Source organism: Cryptomeria japonica, chromosome 2 (genome assembly GCF_030272615.1).
Source record: "Cryptomeria japonica chromosome 2, Sugi_1.0, whole genome shotgun sequence".
Taxonomy (NCBI): Eukaryota; Viridiplantae; Streptophyta; class Pinopsida; order Cupressales; family Cupressaceae; genus Cryptomeria; species Cryptomeria japonica.
In genome coordinates, this window is record NC_081406.1 from 480,240,570 (window position 1) to 480,263,181 (window position 22,612).

General features: G+C 38.7%; 1 protein-coding gene across 2 annotated transcripts in view; it reads left to right on the forward strand.

Moving 5' to 3' along the window:
- LOC131050211 (GPCR-type G protein COLD1) overlaps positions 1 to 22,612 on the forward strand; it is a 309,921-nt gene that overhangs the window by 247,548 nt on the left and 39,761 nt on the right. For both annotated transcript variants that reach the window (XM_057984488.2, XM_057984420.2), the window contains 2 exons: positions 13,424 to 13,450; positions 13,695 to 13,781. In XM_057984488.2, coding sequence (XP_057840471.2) covers positions 13,424 to 13,450; positions 13,695 to 13,781 — 114 coding nt within the window. The remainder of the gene's footprint in view (positions 1 to 13,423; positions 13,451 to 13,694; positions 13,782 to 22,612) is intronic.

Below are 22,612 nucleotides of genomic sequence, written 5' to 3' on the forward strand. Positions count from 1 at the left end.
TATTAATATCGTTATAGGTTACTTTCATAATTATTAATAATTTCACTTTAAATTAAATTATTTTTAACTGTTGTAGATAGCATAATGGCAACAACTGCTAGCTCTATTCCTCAATGGACTTTCAAAACCGACCCAAATTCACATTTATTGAAATATGTCAAAATAATAGACCAAGTAAAAGGTGGTGGAACATTTAATTGGATATGCAACTTTTGTAGTGTGAAAAAAACTAGCTCCTACAGCCATGTCAAAGCCCATTTTTGTGCCATTCCCCAACAAGGAGTCAAACCATGTCCAAGAAAGGATGGAAATGGGTTGCCACCTCAACAAATAGTAGGATATATTAGAGAGCAAGAGGAAGCAGATGCAATAGTTGGTAATGCCTCAAAACATCCTTTGTTGAAAGGAAGAGGAAGTAGATCAAAGAGGCCCCCTACTTCTCCATCTCATAGTAATTTTTCTGATATCATGGTAGAGAGCCACCCATTCTTGGGCACAATTGATGAAGAAGAACTTGTTATTGTGAAGAGAAGCAGGGGACCATTAGAGAGAGCATTTAAGAATGATGCTAGAGAGATTGCAGATCAATCCGTTGGAAGATGTCTATATGCAAATGGTTTGTCATTTAATGTGGTACGATCACTATATTGGTAGGATATGTTGAGAAGGGTAAATGAGGATCCACAAGGGTACATAGGGCCAGGTTATGAGAAGGTGCGTAGCACCTTACTATCAAAGGATGTAAAAAGCATAGACAATGCACTGGCTCCCATTAGAAATTCGTGAAAACAAACAGGGGTGTCCATTTCTGATGGATGGAAGGATACCAAAAATCGGCCATTAATTAATGTAATTGCAGTGTGCCCTAAAGGGGCAATGTTTTTGAAAGTTGTGGATTGTGAGGGATAGGTGAAGCATGCACAATTTAATGCTAACATCCTTATACAATGCATTTAGGATGTGGGACCTCAAAATGTTGTCCAAGTAATAACGGACAATGCAAAGAATTGGAGAGTTGTAGGTATGTTGACTGAGACACGGTTTGAACATATATATTGGACACCTTGTGCTGTCCACTCTCTCAACCTCATGCTACAAATGTTGGGTAAGAAAATAAATTGGATCAAACAAATCTATGTTGAGGCTGAAGAGATCCAAATGTTCATCACAAACCATAGCATTTCATAGGCCATTTTCAGATCATTTTCACAGTTGGAGTTGCTAAAGGTAATTGAAACACTTCAATTTTAAAAATTTACATTTCACTTTGGTAATCACTAACTTATTTTTTAAATTTGATCATGTCTTCTTTGTATTTTAATTTTCTTTTTTAATTTTTGAATAGGTTGTTGAGACTTGATTTGCATCCAACACAATTGTCTTGAGGCGACTTGTGAAGGTGTGGGAGCCACTTGCTAGCATGGTAATTAGTCAAAGTTGGTCTCTATGGAGGCAATCCAATACTGAAAGGGCAACAAAAGTAAAGCACACGATCCTAGATGACACTTATTGGGAACAAGTGGAATATCTTTTGAGTTTCACTGAGCCCATCATGAGTATGATCCGCTATATTGACATGGATCACCCATGCTTGGGAGAGGTATACGATGGCATTGACTCGATGATTGAGCAAATGAAAGTCATCATCAATGCAAAAGTGCAAGATCCCGAAGAAACTTTCTTCAAAGAGGTTCAGTCAATTTGTGTTGAGCGGTGGAACAAAATGACCACCCCACTACATCTTCTTGCATTTGCATTGACTCCCAAATTTTATAGTGATGAAATGCTTGCTAAGCCATCAAGGGTACCACAATATAGAGATTCAGAAGTCAGTGAAGGGTGTAGGACAACACTTACTAAACTCTTCCCCGATTCTGAAATGGAGGATTTAATGACAAGTGAGTTTGCTGATTTTGTAGCCTCCAATGGTCAAAGTGTTTCCGCTCTCCGTGACAAGTATAAGAAGGATGCTCATGCTTGGTGGTAATGTTGTCCTCATTTTTGTTTCCAAAAATGAAGGACCACTACGCTGAAATTTTTATGAAAAAATGAAAAATTTTACTCTATGGCACGCTTCCCGAGGCAGAATTTCGACCAATCCTTAGACTGGCTTAATCCTCAGTCCATTCTCGAACTATGTTTCGAATTTCGTCCAATTCTGGGTTCGTTTGCTATGCCTTTCCTTCAATTTCGGGTTTTAAAACCTCGACTGCAGGTGGAGAATTTTCTTCAAACTGCAAGTTTTAATGATATTCATTGTTTTGGTCTTTGTAGGGGAATTTTTGACCAATTACATGTGCACTTTTATTTCAAATATGTTAATTGTAATTTATTTTAAGTTTCCCCTTTGTTGTTTTTATCTTTTTATTGTTTTTTGGTCATTTTTAGTTAAAATAGGGATTTTTTGTCTCAACTGCAAGTAAACTTGCATTTTGGTCAAAAAACCCCTACTTTAATGGTTTTTACATGTAATAGGGATTTTAAATCCCCATTACATATGTGCAAGTGTTTCTAACTTGTTGTAGGGATTTTATTTCCCTTTTACAAGTATTTTTAAACTTGCAGTTTGCTCCAAAAAACCCAATTTTGCCTTGCAAGTGCTTTTTTGTGAATTTTAAAACTTGTCATTTGTCTTAAAAATCCCGATTTTGGCTTGATAAGTGAAAAAGTAAAAAATAAAACTTGTCATTTGTCTTAAAAAACCCGATTTTGGCTTGATAAGTGAAAAAGTAAAAATAAAACTTGTTATTTTCTCCCCAAAACCCGATTTGCTTGATTTTGGGCAATTCGAACTTGTCATTTGTCTTCTAAAACCCGATTTGCATGAAAAATGGATTTGTTGAAGATGTCAAAGCGATTTTTTGGGGAGATTTGCTAGAGATGCAAGGCGTTTAGGATTCTATCCTATTCTCATGCATTTACAAACACATTTTTCGCTATTTAGAGTTTATTGTTATTGGTTTTTGGTGCCAAATCAGCAAAACGTGGTTCTTTTAATCCACTTTTTGGGCGTTTTTTCTCCACTCTCCTAAATCGTTTTGCCCTTTCCTACCTAGGCGTGGAGGGTGGGAGGATTTTCGAGCCATTTAATGATGCCGTTGGAGTTTGAAATGGTGGCCACGTTTTTCACGTGATTCCCTTTGGCTGCGTTTTTCAACATTTGGCATCATTCCTTCTTCTTCCTCCTTAGGCGTTTTGCTCTAATCCACTTGGATGCACTCTCTCATTGGCATTTTGGTCCTCCAAGTTTGGGATTGCTGCTACATTTATTAGTTTGGGGCATTTTTGCAAAAAAAGGGATAAGGGTTTGGCTTCCCGGATTGCTGCTTTTTACCGGTTTTGCTTCTTCATTCCAAGAATTGTTGCATTATTGGAGAAGCATTTGCATTTTTAAGAAAGGTATGTTCTCTTTCTTTTCTTCCCTTCATTTTATTATTTTCTTGTTTTCTTTATTTTTCATTATTAGTTGCATTTTTGGCATGTGTTGTTCTTCCCCCAAAATTGGTTTTTGTGAAAGGAAATTTTTGTTCTTCCCCTTGGTATGCAATTGTTGAGTTGCATTGTTCTTCTCAAAATTTCCTCCTTACTTGTATTCGGGATTTTTAATCTCGATTACAAGTTCGCTGGAAATTCTTGTTCTTCCCCTACGGTTAAGGAATTTAACCATTTTTGGTTAAAATTCCAAGTTGAAAAGTGTGAAATACCCCTCCCTTGCAAATTCGGGTTTTAAAAACCGGATTACATGTTGAAGAGTTCTTCCCATTTTCATGAAAATGACTTTTCCGGATTTTCCCATTTCTATCCATTCATGTTCCATTTCCATCATTTCCCGCAAGTCAAAATCTCATTTTTCCTCCATTTCTCCATTTTCGAATTTACAAGTGTACTTGTATTCAGGTTTTAAAACCCCGATTGCATGTATGTGCTTTCCAACTTGTATACTTGCGAAAGTTCTCCCAAGATCCGAAATTGGTCAAAGTCAAGATTTTCCCATTTCTACATATTTTCCCTCTTCCTCTCTCAAAACCGTGAAATTCAGAAACCAAAGTTTTACCCATTTGAAGAAGGAAGAATGATATTTGCAGCTGACTATGATGTTGCCTTAACTCTTTTAAGTCTTCATCACAGCATTCCAGGTTCACAATCAGTGTCAGATTTGCCGACATCTCCAACTCCAAAGAAAATGAAATACAAATATGACAAATACCAGAATGAGGTTGCACCTTCCCAAGTTTCTTCTCCTTTGGATCGCATCAGGGACACGGAGATAGGGCACATTGATATGGCAGAATTCATCAACAGGGTAGAAGATCCACAGGATAACAACTTGCAGCGGCTGTTGGACAGCCATATCCATCATGCATCTTCTTTCCCAGTGGCTGCCCTAGAACTTGAGTTTGTTCTTGCATGCGCCCATCATTTTGACAAGGAGTCAAGAGTCATCAAAAATGATGATGGTGAAGCTATAATTCGTCTTGATGCAGATACAATCGAGAAGGTCTTCAAAATACTTCCTGCACCTGTTTATATGGAAATCACCAAAGAAAGTGCAGCAGAGTATTATGTGAAAAGGGAAAAAGATTGCAAGCGACACATCAATAGGTGGATCCAAGAGCCACGACCTTCCTTCTCAAGGTGGACCAAGTTGTACCGTTGTGATTTCAAGTGGGAGATGGGAGACACCATCACTCTTCTCAGGTAGGATGATGGGCCTTGAGCACTCCAATGTCTTTGAGCCATGGATGTATCAATTCATTATGTTCATACGGCAGTCACATCACATTTCATGGGGTGAAGTCATCAGCGATGCTTTGTGCGAACAACTTGCAGCAGTTCCTACCACCATAACCTTCTTCATGAATTCTTATTTGGTATATTTAGCAGCATCACTTAGACACTTTCCAGGTCTTTCTACCAAGGGTGATCGCTCGCTTATACCAGTTTGGGAATATTATTACCAGTTGCCATTGAAACCCAACGGACTGCATTTTAGAAGGGTCTAAGACGCATTCTTCGGATATTTCATGTGTCAGTTTGACATGGATCTCAGGAACAAAAGAGTATTAGATGAGGCATGCGTCAAAGTGTCTGAATATGGGTGTTTGTTCCTGCTATTTCCCACCTTCACCTATATGAGGATTGGATGCTATGATGGTCAGCCATACATGCTTCCAAGATACCCAACCGATAAGATAATTCTTATGGAGTTGGGAAGACAGATCATGGCTGTTCATACTTTTCACTTTGCTAGACACAAGGTTGGAATGGGGATCTCTACCACAAACCCTTTGAAAATTGGTCGATACTCCCTTGTCACATCTGTAAAGGCTAAGGCCATGGAGGCTGAATTGCAGGAAATCAAGCTTAAGAGGTTCAAACCTAGAGCTGATTTTGATTATAGAGGTATGAAGGAGAAGATCAAGAAATCCTTTGTGCATGTCCATCGCATTGAAGACATTTGGGTAGATCTCCGCACAGAAGCCGAAGTTCTGAAGATGGATTACTGCAGGCTCACTGTTGAGCAGATTGTTGACTTGAACTTGGCGGATATCCCACAAGGGATGATCGATGACGGGCATATACTTGATCCTGAATACACTTCACGGAGGGTTGAGGAAGCTCCACTTCCTTTGATCCAATGGTCACACAAGGACTGCGTCTCCATCCTTGACAGATTTCAGCCTATCTTGGCCAACACTAATGCATGGCTGAAAAGTAATGCTGTTAGACTTATCAAAATCAAGGTTGGTAAAGAAGATGATTCTATAGAGCCTCTTGGACGGAAGTCTGAGTTTCAGATTGATAACAAGGAGGGTGCTTCATCTTCGGGCACAAGGATCAAGTTACGAGTCAGTTGTGCAATAGTGCTTCCTCCTGAGGAGATGACTATTCGTGGGAAGGAGAAATCACGGTTCCATGTTCGGGTGATCGATCTGGATAATCCAGAAGAGGGGCATCAATCTGATGATGCACCTAAGTCTCCAGTTTCAGACTCGCCTCATGAGGTCATTCCTCCAGTTTCCATTGAGACGCCTCTTTCTCCTCCTGATTTGCTCGTAGATGAGTCTCCTCAGAATGTAGTTCCCATTTCAGCATACGAGCCTTCTCCTGATCAACAACAAGAAAGTGTGTTGAAAGTTCCTGAAGATAATCCCACTTGCATTCAGTTATCAGAAATTGATACTTCCACTTCTGGTTTTGAAGAATTCATGAGGCAATCTTCATGTCCATTGGTAATCGAGCAAACCTTGGTCGTTGTTCAAACAGATATTCCTCCCAGGGTGACCACGGTAATTCAAACAGAAACTGCTTCTCCTTCACCTACGGTTGCTACTGGAAGTGAGTTGATGACTTTGCCTCCATGGCTTAGTTCTTTCACCCCGAAAAGGAAGAAGCAAGAGATCTCACCTGATGCCTTTGACTACCAACAACTCAAATAGTCCAGATCCAAAGTTTCTAAGAAGGCCAAGACTATCTCTAGGGTAACTGTTGATAATAACAAGATGAAAATAGCTGAAATTGTGGAACCTATTGCAGATAAGCCACTTGATGAAATGTCAACTGCTGATTATAAGGTTACGAGGATAGAATTGGGCAAGCAAACACATGAGGTCATTAAACATGATGCTCAGTTTTCTGTTGCTTCACTGGTGCAAAGGTGTGACGATCTTCTTGCGAAGAAAGACAAGCTAGAAGAGGAAAACCGACAGCTTATGGCAGCCATTCATAAAATTACAAAACCTGTTGCTGAAGGGAATAACTCCATAGGTTCTTCTGGTTCCCAAGAATCGATTCGTGGAGTGGAAAGGGCTTCTCAGAAAGTACAAGCACTGGATTCCTGGGTTGATCAGCTTCATGATCAATGTGTACAAGTAGTAAAAGACATTTTTCAAATAATGTCTAAGTTGGAAACCATTGAGGAGAAACTGGATCAGACTTCTAACACTTTCAAAAAGAATCTGGAAAGTGTTGAGAAAAGTCTGGCAATCTGGCATACCATGCCCCAACAACAGCTGAGTATTTTGCAAGAGAACGCCATCATCTCTTCCAGGGTCGTGTACTTGGAATTTGAAGAACTCATGGAAAACAAGACCCTTGTTCTTATATCCCTCATTGAGGAGATCGGTGATGCAAGGAGATTTTAGGATGAAGTTTATCGAGGTATTGTCTCACATTGTGAAAGGGCCTCTTGCAATATAGTAAGTCAGGATAGAGAGCTGATCCCAGAAGAAGAGGTTCTTGCTGATTTACAGATGAGGATTCATAATGAATGGAGGAGCGAACAATTCTCGGCAGCTTCAATTCAAGCATTGATGAAACACCAAGCCTTTTTGCATGAGATCCCGTCTATCCTGGATAAAAACAATTCCGCGCTCCTCCGCTGTCACGACACTATTGTGAAGACTATGGTTGTTGCCAAGAACACCCATGAACCGAATCCCGAGGAACTACAAGCGAGCATCCAGAAATTTTAAGGATTCGTGTCTTCACAAAATGCAACTTAAGTGTTTTTCAACACTTAGTTGGATTTTCCCTCTTTTGTAATCTTTAGTTGTAATTTTGTTTTGACAAGTTACATGTAAAAATAATTTTTGTAAAATGCAAGTTACACATTACTTGCGCTTTTGTAATTACATGTAAAACAACTACAAGTTGTGTCCGATTAGGACTGTAGTTGGAATAAGTCTTAGTTAGTTAGAGTAACTCTTAGTTAGTTAATGAAGTCTCAGTTATTTATTGAATGAGTCTTGGTGGTTGAGAGAATCTCTCAAGTTAGTTAGGATCCTCCCACCTTTTTCTCAAGGCTCCTCTTCTATAAATACTTGAGGAGTCCATTGTAATTATGATCTTTTGGAAAGCAAGCAAAAACTCTGCCAAATTTACAACAACAATGGTCTTTTGGAAAGCAAGCAAAAACTCTGTCAAATTTACAGCAAGAAGTCTTTGAGCTTATATATGTGAATTGAAGGTTTTGAAGAATAATAAAGAAGGATTACTCAAGTTTTGAGTCTTTGAGCTACATGTTTGAGTTTGAATCTTTTTATTTCTTCTATGCAAAGTGTTTCTAAAGGAGCTTAGTCCAATCTGATTTGAAGTCTTTGAGCTGCAAGTGGAGAAGATTAATTAAAATAGGAAAATCTCTAGAAGGAGCAGCAAGTCTTTGAGCTTGCGTCTATTCTTGAGGAAAATTACTGTTTGATAAAAAATAGCAGCAAGTCTTTGAGCTCGCATTAGTTCTTGTCTTTGTGTTAAAAGGATAAATCATTTCAGTCTTTGAGCTATTGTCTTTTATTCGTTGTAAATTTAGTATAGCAAAGGGTAGATAGGACTTCCAATAGTCAAGTCTTTGAGCTTGATATTGCTGTCCCGTCCCGAAGGAAGTGACGGAAGTTTTTGCGCTTTCAGGAAACTTCATTTCCTTTCTCTCATTTCACTTGAAAGTAGTTACTGCTGTTCATATTCAATCGCTATTCTTTTCTGTGAAGAGAAAAGGATATTGTCTTTCTTGAAGGAAGAAGGAAGACTGTTGTACCATCCTATTTTTATTTCAGTTTTAGTTAGATAGGGGGAGCCTTCCCTTAATTAGGAGAGTTTTTACTCGTGTGCTGTGGTTGAAACCACAATTTTGTATATTTCTTCAAGTGTACAAAATTTTCAACCAACAGGTACCTCAATGGCCATACATCATCACACCTTCAAACTCTTGCAATCAAACTTTTATCGCAAGTTCGTTCCTTAATTTTTATTGCTCGCTAAATTTTTATTATTAATTTAAAATTTAATGTTAATTTTATAATTGTTGCCCTCTAACTTTGTGTCAATTATTCAATAGGATGCTAGTTCCTCTTCATCTGAGTGAAATTGGACCACATACTCCTTTATCCACTCAGTGAAACACAACCTATTGGCAGCAAGTAAGGCGGAGGAGCTAGTTTATGTGCATTGAAACTTGCGCCTTGTTACTCATAAACAAATTGAGTACAAGGATGGGAGCCCAAAGTTTTGGGATGTAGATCCAGAGCGAACTGATTTGGATTTTTCAGCTGCCACACGATCTTTAGTTTCTGTGTAGTCCAATAGCCAATTTGCTTCTAGTGCAAGTGGCAGTGAGCCTGCATGTGGTTCCACTAATCTAGCTACATCATCTAATGTCAATCATGATGTTGATCTTGATCTTCCTAGTGACCCATATGATGCTGATTATTAATTGTGTTATTTTATTGTTGAACTAATGAACAATGAATTCGATATATTTATCATAACATTTATATTTTGACAAATGGATATCAAATTAGATAGTTCCAAGTTCTGTTTAGCATATGGATGATATTTGGGATTCTAAATTTAGTTTTTGTTTCTAGTTTTTAGGCTGCATATATGTATATATTTATGATTTTTTTTATTTTTTTGTAGGGACGTACCCAAACCCCTCCCCAAAAAATTGCCGTACCAATGTACCGCACCCATGTAGCCATACCCGTACCGGCAACTTTGCTAGGGGGGAATGTGGAGATATATTGTGTTCCTTGAATGGACTGAGGACATGCAAATGTCCCACAACTGTCATAGGCAAGGTAAGGCATCCCCATACCCATGAAAAATTTAAAAACAGTTACTGACTTGAAAAATCACAAAAAAAGCTGAAGTCCTAACCTAAATCTAAAAGGAGGCCTGCCAACGTCCTCATCCTAAAAAAATAATAAATATGCTAACGCATACTGTATTGCAATCATGTAAAGAGGAAGAGAGGATTAAGAAGATTAATATAAAGTGCCCTGCAGACTGCAAAAACAATCATTTAATATTAAAAAATATAAAAAAAACAAAAAAGAATATGAATGCACCAAGAAGCTTCTTGTAGCTTCCAAAGCTTTTATTTGGGCTTGATGGTGGGGGCTCTGCCCCTAGACCTCCGCTTAGTTTAAAATGTAAATTTAAAAAAAAATTAGCTGCACGAGATTAAATCTTGTGTAATTGAATTCCATTTATACCTTGGTTTGCTACTATGGCTACAGTCAAATGATTTAGTGAAGATATACGTTTATGTTGGCACTACAACTTGTTGACTTCTTTTTTAAGTTCTATTCTCTGGTGAATCCCTTACTTGGAAACATGTTGAAGCTCATGACTGATATCATAAAATGGCCCATCCCAAATTTGTTTGGCATTGCTGTATCTAATTTTATGCATTTGTTGAATAATGCTAGAGCTTGGTACTCCTTAGATAATGAGTGGCAACAGGTTTTATCATCTTTGGAAAAAACTGCAAAAGCAGTGTTAGAATTTTCTTAGATTGTTTATAATACAACCCATTGCTAAGAGCATACTGCATGCATTAGTAGCTTTTGTTTTAATAAAGTAGCTCAATCTTTTGGGACAGGAGTATGCAAGGGTATGAGAATGGGCATCGGGAATTGAAAATGGTGGTGCTGGGAACCCATGGTGGCGGAAGACGGAATATTTTGTCTTTCCTGTGAATCCCCCTTATTCCACCTAAAACTGGATAAATATGCAAGTCCTGAAGTGTTTGACCTCCCATCATATGAAATTTCCAGTTTATAAAACTCTGAGTTATGGTTCCACATCTTGTGGTTTTTTGCGGATCAAAGGTTTTGTTTCCCAATTGTGAATGCAATTATGATTATGCTTCTTTTGTCCATTTACCCTATTTGTTGTTAAATAGGAAACGATACAGATCTTTTTTTTGTATAACTTGTGCGATTAGTAGTTTTTGTTTTAACTTGGTACCTGAAGTTTTTGAGCCATAATAAATCAAGGGTACAAGAATGGGTATCCTGAATGTGTGACAGAAAAGACAACTATCTGATGTTTGCATGACTATTATTTGCACGAGCCCTAAATTTGAGTGGCATTGATGCCAAAAATATAGCCCAGTGAATTATGAAAAGAAAACAAACCTCTCAAAAACATGAATGATATAAATTACGAACAAAACACATCATACACAATTCTAACCAATAGCACATGCCACAAAGTCATAGTCCAGACACATGGATATGTCCTTACATTGGTAATAACTAATAAACACTATCTCCTGGACGCAAAAACATAAAATGATATAAAGTTAAACTATGTACAGAGCACATTTTTACACAATTATAATCAACCTTGTAGGCCCTGAATTCATAGTCCAGACACAGATTATGGAAATGGCATTACATTGCGAAAGAAAAGAAAAGAAAAACCCAAACTAGGTTTCATTTACTTAACTTCCTATTTGATTATGTACTTGACTGTCAAATGTACCATTTCAAGAGTGTAATAAAGCAATAAACCATCATGTAAATATGATCTGCATGAAATGCATAAACATCGGATGTTGAGATCAAAAAGCTATTGTAATTGAAAGAGGAAAAGGTTAGGAATGCATCCTTGTTTTTTTGTCTGATGCAGTTAGGAGGCTGTAGAAGGGTGACAGGGCTGGAGGACGGTTTCTAGAACTCTGTAGAAAATTCTGAAACTGTGTCAGATGCTTGTGTCCAGGAAGGGGCACCTGTGTCTACTATAGATGCTCTTGTCTTGGCCTCTGAATGACCTGTAACTTCTAAGAGTTGCCTGCAGATTCTGGATGTGACCTTCCTATGCTGAGATATTGCAAACCGAGTTTTGAGTAGGAAAAATGATTAGGCATTTTTGGAGTCAGTTCCCTAGGTTAGCATATTTCAGCCTCCACAGTATTGGCAAGATTGGAGCATGAGTCCTATTGTAGTAGTGAATGTGTGCAAGAGTTGCAACTATAACACTCTGGGGGGCTTGCTACCACTACTGTGGTGTTTGTAGTATCATGGAGTACATAATAAAATGTTAGTGGATCACAGTGTGTGGTAATGGGGCTTGGTCATGGAGCTTCTTAGATGGTTGATCTGCAAGACTGGTGGCTTGATGAGGGAGATCTCAGAAAATGTAATTGGAAGCTTATGAAGAAAACTAGGTGTGTGTGTGTGTGTGTGTGAGAGAGAGAGAGAGAGAGAGAGAGAGAGAGAGAGAGAGAGAGAGAGTTTACAATGAATGCTAGATATGCTTTTATGGCATAACTAGCTGTTAGAAACTTACTAGAGTGAGTAAATAAAGTTTTGAAGGGAAATAAATGCAAATTTGAATTGGACACTAGTGCTGTGCTGGTCACCAGTGTTGGGGGTGCTAGCATCCTTGAGAGCTAGGTCTCTAGACTAGAGGTGAGGGCTCGTAATAGCAAGGAGAGCTGAGTTGGCTTGTATGGCACACCAGTGGTGAGTTTTTAGGCTAGGAAATAGTTAAAACGAGTCCTAAACATGAGTAGAGTGGGGGACACCAAAATGGTGCATAAATGTAACGTGAAGAGTCTGAAGCATGCAATTTTCAAACTTACACATTGGGATTTTACAGTTTTCAAAATATATGGGCATTGAAATGAATGGAGAATCGGATTGAGCTCTCTCAATAGATAACAAACATCAAGTAGTGATTTCAATGGGCTTGTGGATTGGTGACAATATCTTTAATATCTCATAAGCAACCACCAATCATAACTCAAAAAGTAAAAATTATCCCTTGAACGTTACTTGACAACTTGTTGTAGACACAAAAAATAAGGGTATGTCTTCCCATTATTATTTATGCTATCAGTTATCCTATGTACATTTATCCCTTCACTAAGACTAGTAAGCATTCTTTCTTATTATACTCGATAACATGGTTGAGGACTATACATGGTGTCTCTTTGTGAGGATGTGACTAAGCTGGATAAATGAAATTTTGCATTTTTGGTTTTTGCTTGTAACTTTTGTTTTCTATTTTTTCTATGATTGATGGATTCCCAACTTATACAAGCTTGATTAGTGCATATATTTGTGTGATTGTAGTCGAACTAGTTGTAGACACGAAAAATAAGGGTATATGTCTTATCCATAATTATTTATGCCATCAGTTTTCCTATGTACATTCATTGCTTCACTAAGACTAGTAGGCATGCTTTCTGGCTATACTCAATAACTTGGTTGAGGACTATACGTGGTGTCTCTTTGTGAAGATGTGACTAAGCTGGAAAAATGAAATGTTGCCTTTTTTATTTTTGCATGTTATCTTTGTTTTCTCTTTTTTCTACAATGCACGGCTTCCCAACTTATCGGGCTTGATGGGTACATATTTTTGTGCGATTGTAGTCAAATGGGATAATGGAATATATTACATATTCTAGAGACTGGTTATGAAGTCTGGGAGGAAAATTCACTTTTAATGGATTTCTTTTCTTGGAAGATTTCTTTTGTAAAGATCGACATTTGCTTGGTTGGTATCATAATAAATTAAAATGTATTTGATCATTTGGTTTGTATGAACATGATTATTGGGTTATTCTTTTCCCCAAATTCAACAAATTGTCAGCTTTGACAATTGACTAAGTTATTTTCTTTTTCTCCTGCAGGCCTTACAAAGTGTTGTCTTTAAGGAGGTATGGATCCTCAAAGTGTTTGATGTATCTGTTTAAAATTTTTTCTTTTCACTCATGTTTCAACGTTGCATATTTTGAACCAAGTCAAATAATAATGTTGCTGATGTGTAGCTTATTCATGTTAGTCATAATGACTTAGAGACGTGGAGAGCTATCTCCTCCTTAATTGGTTGTTTAACCATGGAGATACCTGTTATTTTAGGTTCATTCAATTAATTATGGTTATTCTATTACTTTTTTACAGACAAATTCTGTGGATCCAGTTACAATGTCGATAAGCATTTTCTTGCAGTTTTTTGACATTGGCATAAATGCTGCTTTATGGTCCCAGGTAAGAAACCTTTGAAGATTGTGCATCTTAAATTTAGCTTGGATTCTATGATTGGTTGTAATTTAAAATGCTTGTGTAAATGACCTGCAGAATTGTTATCAAGATTTGGAATTGCTAATATAAATTTTTCTGCAAACTCTGAAATCTCCGATTAATTGTCACAATGCCAAGTTGCATGAAACATGGAAATGGGTATGATTTCTGAAATGTTAACATCTTAAAAGAACGCATCCCTCAAACCCTATACAAATACGAAAATGGTAAACCCCATGGTCGATAAAAATATTTAAAAATAAGTTTTTAAAACATTGTAGACAGAAATAAGTACAGAAGATTAGAATGCTTAAAGAAAACATTTGTTTAATTTAATCCAACATAGAATTTCAATGTTAAATTTTAGAGTTAGCTTTATAGATGAAGGTTATACTTGTCTGCCAAATAGAACTACATGGGTTATCTCTTTAATTTAGATCTTAACCTCTGAAACCAGTAAAATCAGCATTAAAACAAAAAGGGTGCAAATCTATAGCTCTAGAAGTTTGAGCATTAGGGTGTTCATCATCCGCCAAATCACAGGTGAAATCCCAAATTCAGAGCACAAATTAAATGTCTAAATTTGGTGCCCAGTAAAATGAAACAGTAATCTTGAAACAACAGTGATGTAGATTCCACAGAAAGATTTCCTGTGTGTTTGGGAGGGACAGCTCTCTGTAATGATTCAATGTTTGTATTTGATCTCCTTTTTTAACTGTAAATTGGAAAAGGAAACTATTGGAAACTTGGTTATGGCATCACAGAGTCAATGGTGTCCATGATGCAAGAGAAAGCCTGAGAGATGTAAACAATGACTAATGATTAGAGTGTAAACAATGACTTGGACTAGTCAGCCCCAACTTGTAGTGTACCTGCAAAATCAAATGGGGGTTTGGGGGCAACACCCCCAACAGGGTTAAGGGGCAGCGCCCCTTGCAGGGTCCCGGGGCAGCGCCCAAGGTGCGCTCCTGTTGCCAACACCAAATTTAGACCTTCAAAACCACATGGAGCTCCATAGCGTGCATCAATTTTTTGATTTTCTAAGACATCGGAGGCAATGCTGATGAAGCCAGAAAATGGAGATTTGGCAGTGTTTGACCAACATATGATGTCAAATTTATGTTCAAGTCATACTCTCCACTTTAGAATATGGCTATACTAAAAGTTGCTCTAGTTTTTCCGCTTTCCCCTCATCTCATGTAAGTCCTCCCTGACTCTACGAATTGCCAAGTTGTCCCTTATGCAAACTTTCTTCACGTTTTGTTGGCCCGTATTTGCCTGTTGTCTTGGCGCACAATCTCTATATGACTGAGTAGGTGCCTCGTACAAATGTTTCCCTTTTCCATGCGGACTTGCTGACTTCCCGTACAACATCTCTCCCTTCACGCATTCCTGCCACCCATATGGATTGCTTTGATTTTCTTTCCCCATATGGCGTACAGTACAACAACCCTCCACTTCCGTACGATATGCCTAGTCCTCGTATGACTCTATTTGTCTGCCAATACAGTGTTTGTAAGGTGTTCGACCTTCTACTCTCAAGTCTGTACGATATGTGTCTTTTGTGTTCATATGGACAACTTCTCTCATCGTATGGATTTGCTTCTCCCACCGCACAGACAACTTCTTTCATGTATGAGCTCCTCTCTGATTCGTACGGACGACTTCCGTACATGCAACTTTTACTCCCTATAATGTATAGATAACTTTTGCTGGGTTGACTTTCGGCTTCGTTGATCTGCCGTTTGTCCCATACGGCATATGGATTGCTATAGTAATGGGCTTCGTTTGTACGATGTACAAATTTCCACTGTACGGACTTCAGTCATGTGAACCTCCCTTGTAATGTCCGCACGACATACGAACCTTCTTTGAACGGTTGCAACTTGCCATGCCCTCCTCTCAACTCGTATGGTGTGTTGGTACAACTTGATACTGCCTTCGGTATGGTATCTTACGGATTTGATTCCTTGTCATGTGGTTGCAATTTCTCTTCATACTTTGAGGGGAAGGTGGCACACTCCGTACCAGTTTCTTTAATCTCCCTGATCTGCAACATGTTGCACTTCGGGTGGAAGACTTCGTAGTCCTCCATCTACCGGTGGAACAACCTGTTGAGAAAGCTTGTCTCATCCCCCAAGCTACTTCCAAGTTTCAACACCCCTTCATCATTGGGTTCCATTGTCCTTCTTTCCTCCATCCCGAACTCTCCATTCTCGGACTTTGAGTTCAATGTCAACTCCTAGCTTACTGTCTGGCTCCATAGGTCGATGATGTACTTACTCTTGTCACTCTCGATGGAGAGTATATTCTTCTTCCAATTGTAGTTTGCTTTTGCTGGATTAGCCAGCCCCTTCCAAGAAAGGTGTCGTATGCCCTCTTCTCCAGTAGAATGATGAGAAAGTCTAGGAAGAAATGTTGAGTGTCAATGGTGACCTTCTATGCCATGAGCATCACAAGTGGTTTGATGTCATGGTGGTCAACACCTACTAGATGGAAGGTTGGTGGCCAAAGCATAGGTTTTCCAAGGCTCTTCCAAGTTTCATTCGGTAGTACATTGAATCCCAAGCCTCCATCGATGATAGTGTTTGTTAATTTCAGTCCCATAATTTCCATCTCCATGACGGCTGGCTTCCTGCCAATGCTTACTATCATCAACATCTGGTCACTCGCCCCATTCCCTTTACATGGCGGTTTTTCTTTGTGGCTTGTTCTGTTTGTGATGATTGGAGTTGTCATCACCAACCGTGTTGGTAATTGCCATTCTCAATTGCGGCATAGTTTGAAGAAGGTCTATCACCTTGATGGGTACATGTTGTGACGTTTTCACACATCGCCCCATTGCAAATGGGGACCCCCACTTTTTTTATTTTCTAGGTTAGATGTCTTAGCTTAGCCATTGGTAGTTGTCATGTCTTTGCTATTAGCCTTTCATTTGTAAGACATGTAGGTGCTCAGGGGTTGATCAAGTCTCTCTCTTTAGGATGAAGTGAGGTACAACACTATCTCGGCCCTCCAAAGCTTCTGACCTGCCTTTCCAGCACTACTAGTGGATGCCCAAGCCTGATTGCTTCCCTCCCATCTCCTTTCACTACCTTTCAATCATTCATTCCTCTCCATCTCACCTTCCTAACATTTCATACCTACACCCTTCCTTCCATCTCCCCCACTATCTACTTTTTTTACAATCCTTATACCTCCCAATTTCCATTTACCATACCTTCTAACCCACCTACCTTCCTATCCTCCATCTGCCTTTCGCCCCCCATCCCTTAACCTCACACATCATCCTACCTTTCTTCTACCTCTCATACCTTCCATTCCCTACAATTTCTAACCTATATCTCACACCCATCAACCTACCCATCCACTACCCACACTCCCTTATTACCCCTATCCTATCCTAACTCCCTTCATAACCCCTTTATACCTCCCACATCATCCTATCCTATATTCCCCACACCCATACCTTTAACCTAACCCACTCTCTATATCCTAAACCCCCCTTTCATTACCCACATTTTGCACCCCTCTCTAACTTACCATCCTTTATCCCTTATAACTCCCATCCCCTTGGCACCTTCTTTATTACCTTCCCCAAAACTTCCTTTTTCTTAACTCCTATCCCACCGCAGCATCCACTCTATGTAATGTCCCCTTCTTCGTAGTGATTAGTTCTGTTGGCCGTTAGCCTAGTTCAGAGGCCCGTAGGCTAGTCAGGGGCAAAAATTAGGGTTTCCTATTTTCTAGGAGGATTCTTTGGTGTTTTCAGGGGTATATGTGGGAGTTTGACAGTTTGGATTCTGGATTCCTTCTGGGTTTTTAGAGAGCTTCAGGATGGTTCGACATGCATCTGCATCGGGTGACTTTTTCCTGACTTACTATTTTTTAGTAAGTGCGACGACTGCTCAGAATGTGGTTAAAATCACTTTGGAAACACTTACTATTTTTAGCAGTGTGCTATTTTTAGTAAGTACTATTTTTAGTAGTTCTATTTTTAGCAAGATGTCAGCAGGCCTGTTCAGATGGCTATTTCTGGCAGGTCAGTTTGAGCAGTTGGTCTTCCAGCATTTTTTGGTGCTATTCTTGGCAAGGATTCTGCAACTCAGCTCAGTGGCTATTTCTGACAGTATTATTTTGGCAGGATCCTGTATTCACTCAGATGACTATTTTTAGTAGTTCAGTTCAGAGCCCCAACCCAGTTCAGTTTTGGTGATTTCGAGCACTTCGGTCTCCAACTCAATTTGACAATAATCAATATTTGAGGAGAAGGTATTTTTAATATATTAATACCTTAGGCATGAGGTATTAATATTTGATTATTTTATGGATGGACGACTTAGGAAGGGAGAAAATATTAATTTTATCCTAAGTCTATTTGGGCGAAATTTGCATATGACTTCAAGGGGGTCGTCATGGTGTTAATAATTAAATTATAACTCAAGGCAAATGGGGCGATTTTCTAATTATATTGCCTTAGTAATATTTTTTATTTGGAAGTCATAGATGGGGGCCCACTTTACACTTTATTTTATGACACTTATATTTATTAAAAAGGGCGATTTTGGGTGAATGTGAATTGGGCGAACCTGTGCAAGGAAATGAAATGAAATGCGATGCTAAATGTGGATGAAATGGAATGGCATTTGGTTTCGGCGTATTTGGAGTGCATTTGAATTTGAATTTGGTTGGCAAAAAGTTATAAATAAATGACTTGGGCTCTCATTTTGGCATCTCAGACAATTTACACTGTTATGCTGTCGGATTGACTCCAGACAATCTTCGAGGGTGAATACCTCCTAGGGCTCTTGACAGACTTCGAGTGTGAGATATCACTCCTAGCTGTGATTGGATCTTCTGAATGTGTGGTTCGATTTTAATGTGCATTTTCAGATTTTTCAGTGTGGTGTGGATTTCAGTGTTGCTGGTTTTTGGTGTGGCTGGAGCACGTTTTAGTTCATAACTCACAGTTCGTGTGTCAGATCATTCTGGATAGTGGCTCGTTCTCTTCCTATGCCACAGGCGATCAAGTCTGTAAGTTTGTAGAGCTTAATGTTGAGTATTTAATTTTTAAATGCAAATCGTACTTCTTTCCTAGTCGTACTATGCTGGGCTGCTTGGGAATGCGTGCATAAATTCATTTGGGGGTTTTGGGTGCAGTTTGTTGGTTCTAATCTCATCGCCTATCTTGTATCTCTCATTTGCATCTATTTCGGGGTCATTTCGTTGAGTGTGAATAGAGTTACGTGCATTTTCGTGACTTTCTAGGCTGTTGGACTGTGTGTTTCCAGCACATGGGTTGCATATCAAAATCTGAAAAATTGTTAGTTTGGAGTGTTTCCTTGTGTGGAGTTGGTTTTAGAGTGTGTGGGTTCTTTGGAGTGTGTTTAGAGATAATTTGAGTGTGGGGAGTGATTTAGAAGTGTTTGTGAGGATTTTAATGTTGCTGGCTTGTATTTCCAGCCTGCTGTTCATTCATATTAGATTTAGTTTTTTGGGGTTGAAGCTGGTTTTGAGGTGTGTGAGTCAATGGGTGTGGTGTGAAGAGTTTTGGTAATAAGTTGCAGCTGTTAGTTTGGGTTTTTGTATTTGAATATCCATGATGAATCATATTGTAATGCTTGTTAGTAGTACTAACAACAATTTATTTGAACTCTCTTAGTCCCACTACATAAGTGGAAGAGGTTGGCCTCGCCGCCTAGTTTGGACAATGATTCTACTAATTTTGTAATCCATGTTTGCATTGTAAAGCTGATTAGTAGTAATAATTGCTATATACTTGGATTGTTGTTCTTTGACCCACTGCATAAGTGGAAGAGTGTAATGTCCCCTTTCTATACTACTATGTTCTGGGACAATTCAAAATTATAATATCTTGTGCAACAGAGTGTATTAATATCAACTCAATATGGACAAGTAAATATATATGTACTTGCTATTGATAATCCTTAGTTCTGTCTCCTTACAACAGTGAGGAACCTGCAACGTCTAGTTTATAATACTATGGAGATGACGTGGCCATTGCCTTGTGGTTTAGATAAATTAATGTACAGTAAAGATATCGTAGACAGTTTCAGTTCGATCAATATGACCTTGGCCCCTGCTGGAATTATCTTTGAGGTTTGAATGTCTGAAGTATATATTCGATATTGGCTCTCTAATCTTTCTTGCTTCTGTATTCGCTTGGACTGGTGATGGAATTCTTGTTCCCATCTATTCCCCCCCAAGAGAATGGATTTGATATCCTTTTATATATCTTGCAAACTTGAAAGGTCCTTTGGATGTGAAAAGATGTCTCCCTTACTTAATCGTGTCCTTTAATGAACAGGGATTAATGTCTTAATCGCATAGTTCCATCAAATCTGTTGTTATGTAAATCGTATCTCTTAATTGCTGTCATCCATAATTATTGTTAAGCCGTAGCACTCTTAAATCAATACCTATTGGTTTATGATGCTTTTCGAACTTTTCCAATGTAATCATTCTTTGATTAATCTGTTGCTCGTCTTCTATTGTGGCGATGATATGTTAGTTCTATATCATCGGGTATGATAATGATCGATGCATATAGGAACTCTCCGTGCTTAGAATCATGAATATCGGTTATGAGAAGTATATGTCTGCATATAAAGGTTGTCTCCTTCGTATTTTCGTCTTTCCTTAAAGACTTCACAAAATTCATGAATGGTGTTAAATAAGTCGTGTGCTGACAGGAGTGGGGACATTACAAAGAGGCTGGCTTGCCGCCTTCTTTTCTATTGTAATTCTGTCCTCCCGCTAAATAAGTGTTTGAGTTGACTGTAATCTCATTTTCAATCCTCCCGCTGAATAAGTGGTGGAGTTGATTGCTATTTCATTTCTAGTCCTCCCGCTGCATAAGCAGTAGAGTGATTGTTTTTCAGTTTCTTGCATTATCCTTGATTGGTTTACCGCCAAGTGATTTTTAATATTTTCCATATCTCGTTGAAAAGCGGAAGGGGCTGGCTTGCTGCCCAAGCATTGTATTATTTCCAGTTATTTGAAGCTAACCATCCCCTCTACACCATATGCTCTCACCTTCCCATATTGGGCACTTGGTGATCAGAAAGTGGAAGGGTTACAATTTCAGCATTATTGTATCTTGATTTCTTAACCTTAACAGGTTCTTGTTGTGATTGTAACTGGAAATAAATTCGAAAAAATTGTGGGGATATTACAGTGTTATCAGAGCTGGTTTTCCTGCCAGCCTGTGTGTTCTGAGTGATCAGAGTTCTCCTTGAGTGACAGAGAAACAATGGTTGATTCTATGGCAGATAGAATAGGAGAACAAAATGAGGGTCCTTATGCTAGAGTGGAAAGAGAATTTGAAATCATGATGAACATGATGTCCCAGTTGCTGGCCAAACTTAATCAGAATTATGGTCGCACTCCTAATTAGCCCACTAATGGACTCCAAGCTAACAACAATGGAGGAACACCTGGAGGGTTAGTACCAAGGCCTTTGCAACCCATCTTCCTACCCAAGGAAGTGCCTCTAGCTGAAGCTGAGATATCAACAATGGATGAAATAAGGAATAGTTACATGGAGTATGCTTCTCAGAGATCCGGAATATCCTCACCTTTGACCAGTTTATGAACCAAAAGATAAAAAGAGGTGGAAGATATGATAATTGCCCTCATGCTCCACTAGATTATCAGCAAGCCCTTGGAATGGTTACTCTGGCCAACTTTGATGGTAGTGATAAGAATTCTTGTACATCGTGGGTTCAAAAGTTGGACAATTATTTGTCCTTGTGACCATTGCCCGAAGAAGATGAAAAAACAGTAATTGAGGTTGTGCATGATGAATCTCTTAATGTTTCTTATGGAGCTAGTGACAGTGTTGAATACACTCATGTGCTTTTAGAGGAAGAGCAGATGAAAATTGAATATATCAACAAGAGGAAAAAGTTAACAGATTGTGGGATGGAGATTCATGTCATGAATCTGAAAATATTGCAGCTAATGATGAAGTTCCTAATGACCAAGAGGCTGTTCTATTTTGTGAGTTTAAAATATACTAAGATGATGACATTCAAGGGGCAGGTTAAGAGGACCAATCAGAAATTGCATTTTAGAATAATGGGGTTGAGACTCATAGTTTGAAGAATGAGCTTGACCAAATTTTGAAAGTCTTTGACTTGGAGCAGTGTCTTAAGTTGGAATTTTCAGATTTAGAACAGCAAGATAGTTGGTCTAACTTGCAAAAAGGAAATACTTTTCAGATTGTTGATAACCCATTGTTTGCGATGGGTATAGTGAAAACATATGACAGTCCACTTTTTGAGTGGGAAGATGGAACATCACTTGGTTCTAGCATTGCACTTGGTGAAAATAACAATGTGTGGAAACCAAGAGAAGATTCAAGATCTAAATTGGATGATACTTGGAGCTATGGTGAGCACTTCTTAACTGAGCAAAGTAATCAGCCTTTTAGTATTTGGGATCCAGGTGTGAAGGCAGGTAAGGACAATGAGGAGACTGTGTGGGATGAATCTCCCTCTGATCTGGATGATGAAATGGAACTTGATGAGGATTCTATATCAGCAAACAATGGTGACGTTAAACTTGATCTTGGGACTGCCTTCTCGTTTGATCAAAGTGACAATGGGGTGGAAGCAGATTTAAAAGTCTATAAGGCTCCTGATATTGAAGAGTTCGATGGTGTTCTTGAACATAAATCAGATCTATTAGTGCATAGTGTTGATCATGATCTTGGTGTTGAGAAATGTCATCACGTGGATGATGTGGGGTGTGAGACTAGGGACAACCAAGGAGTA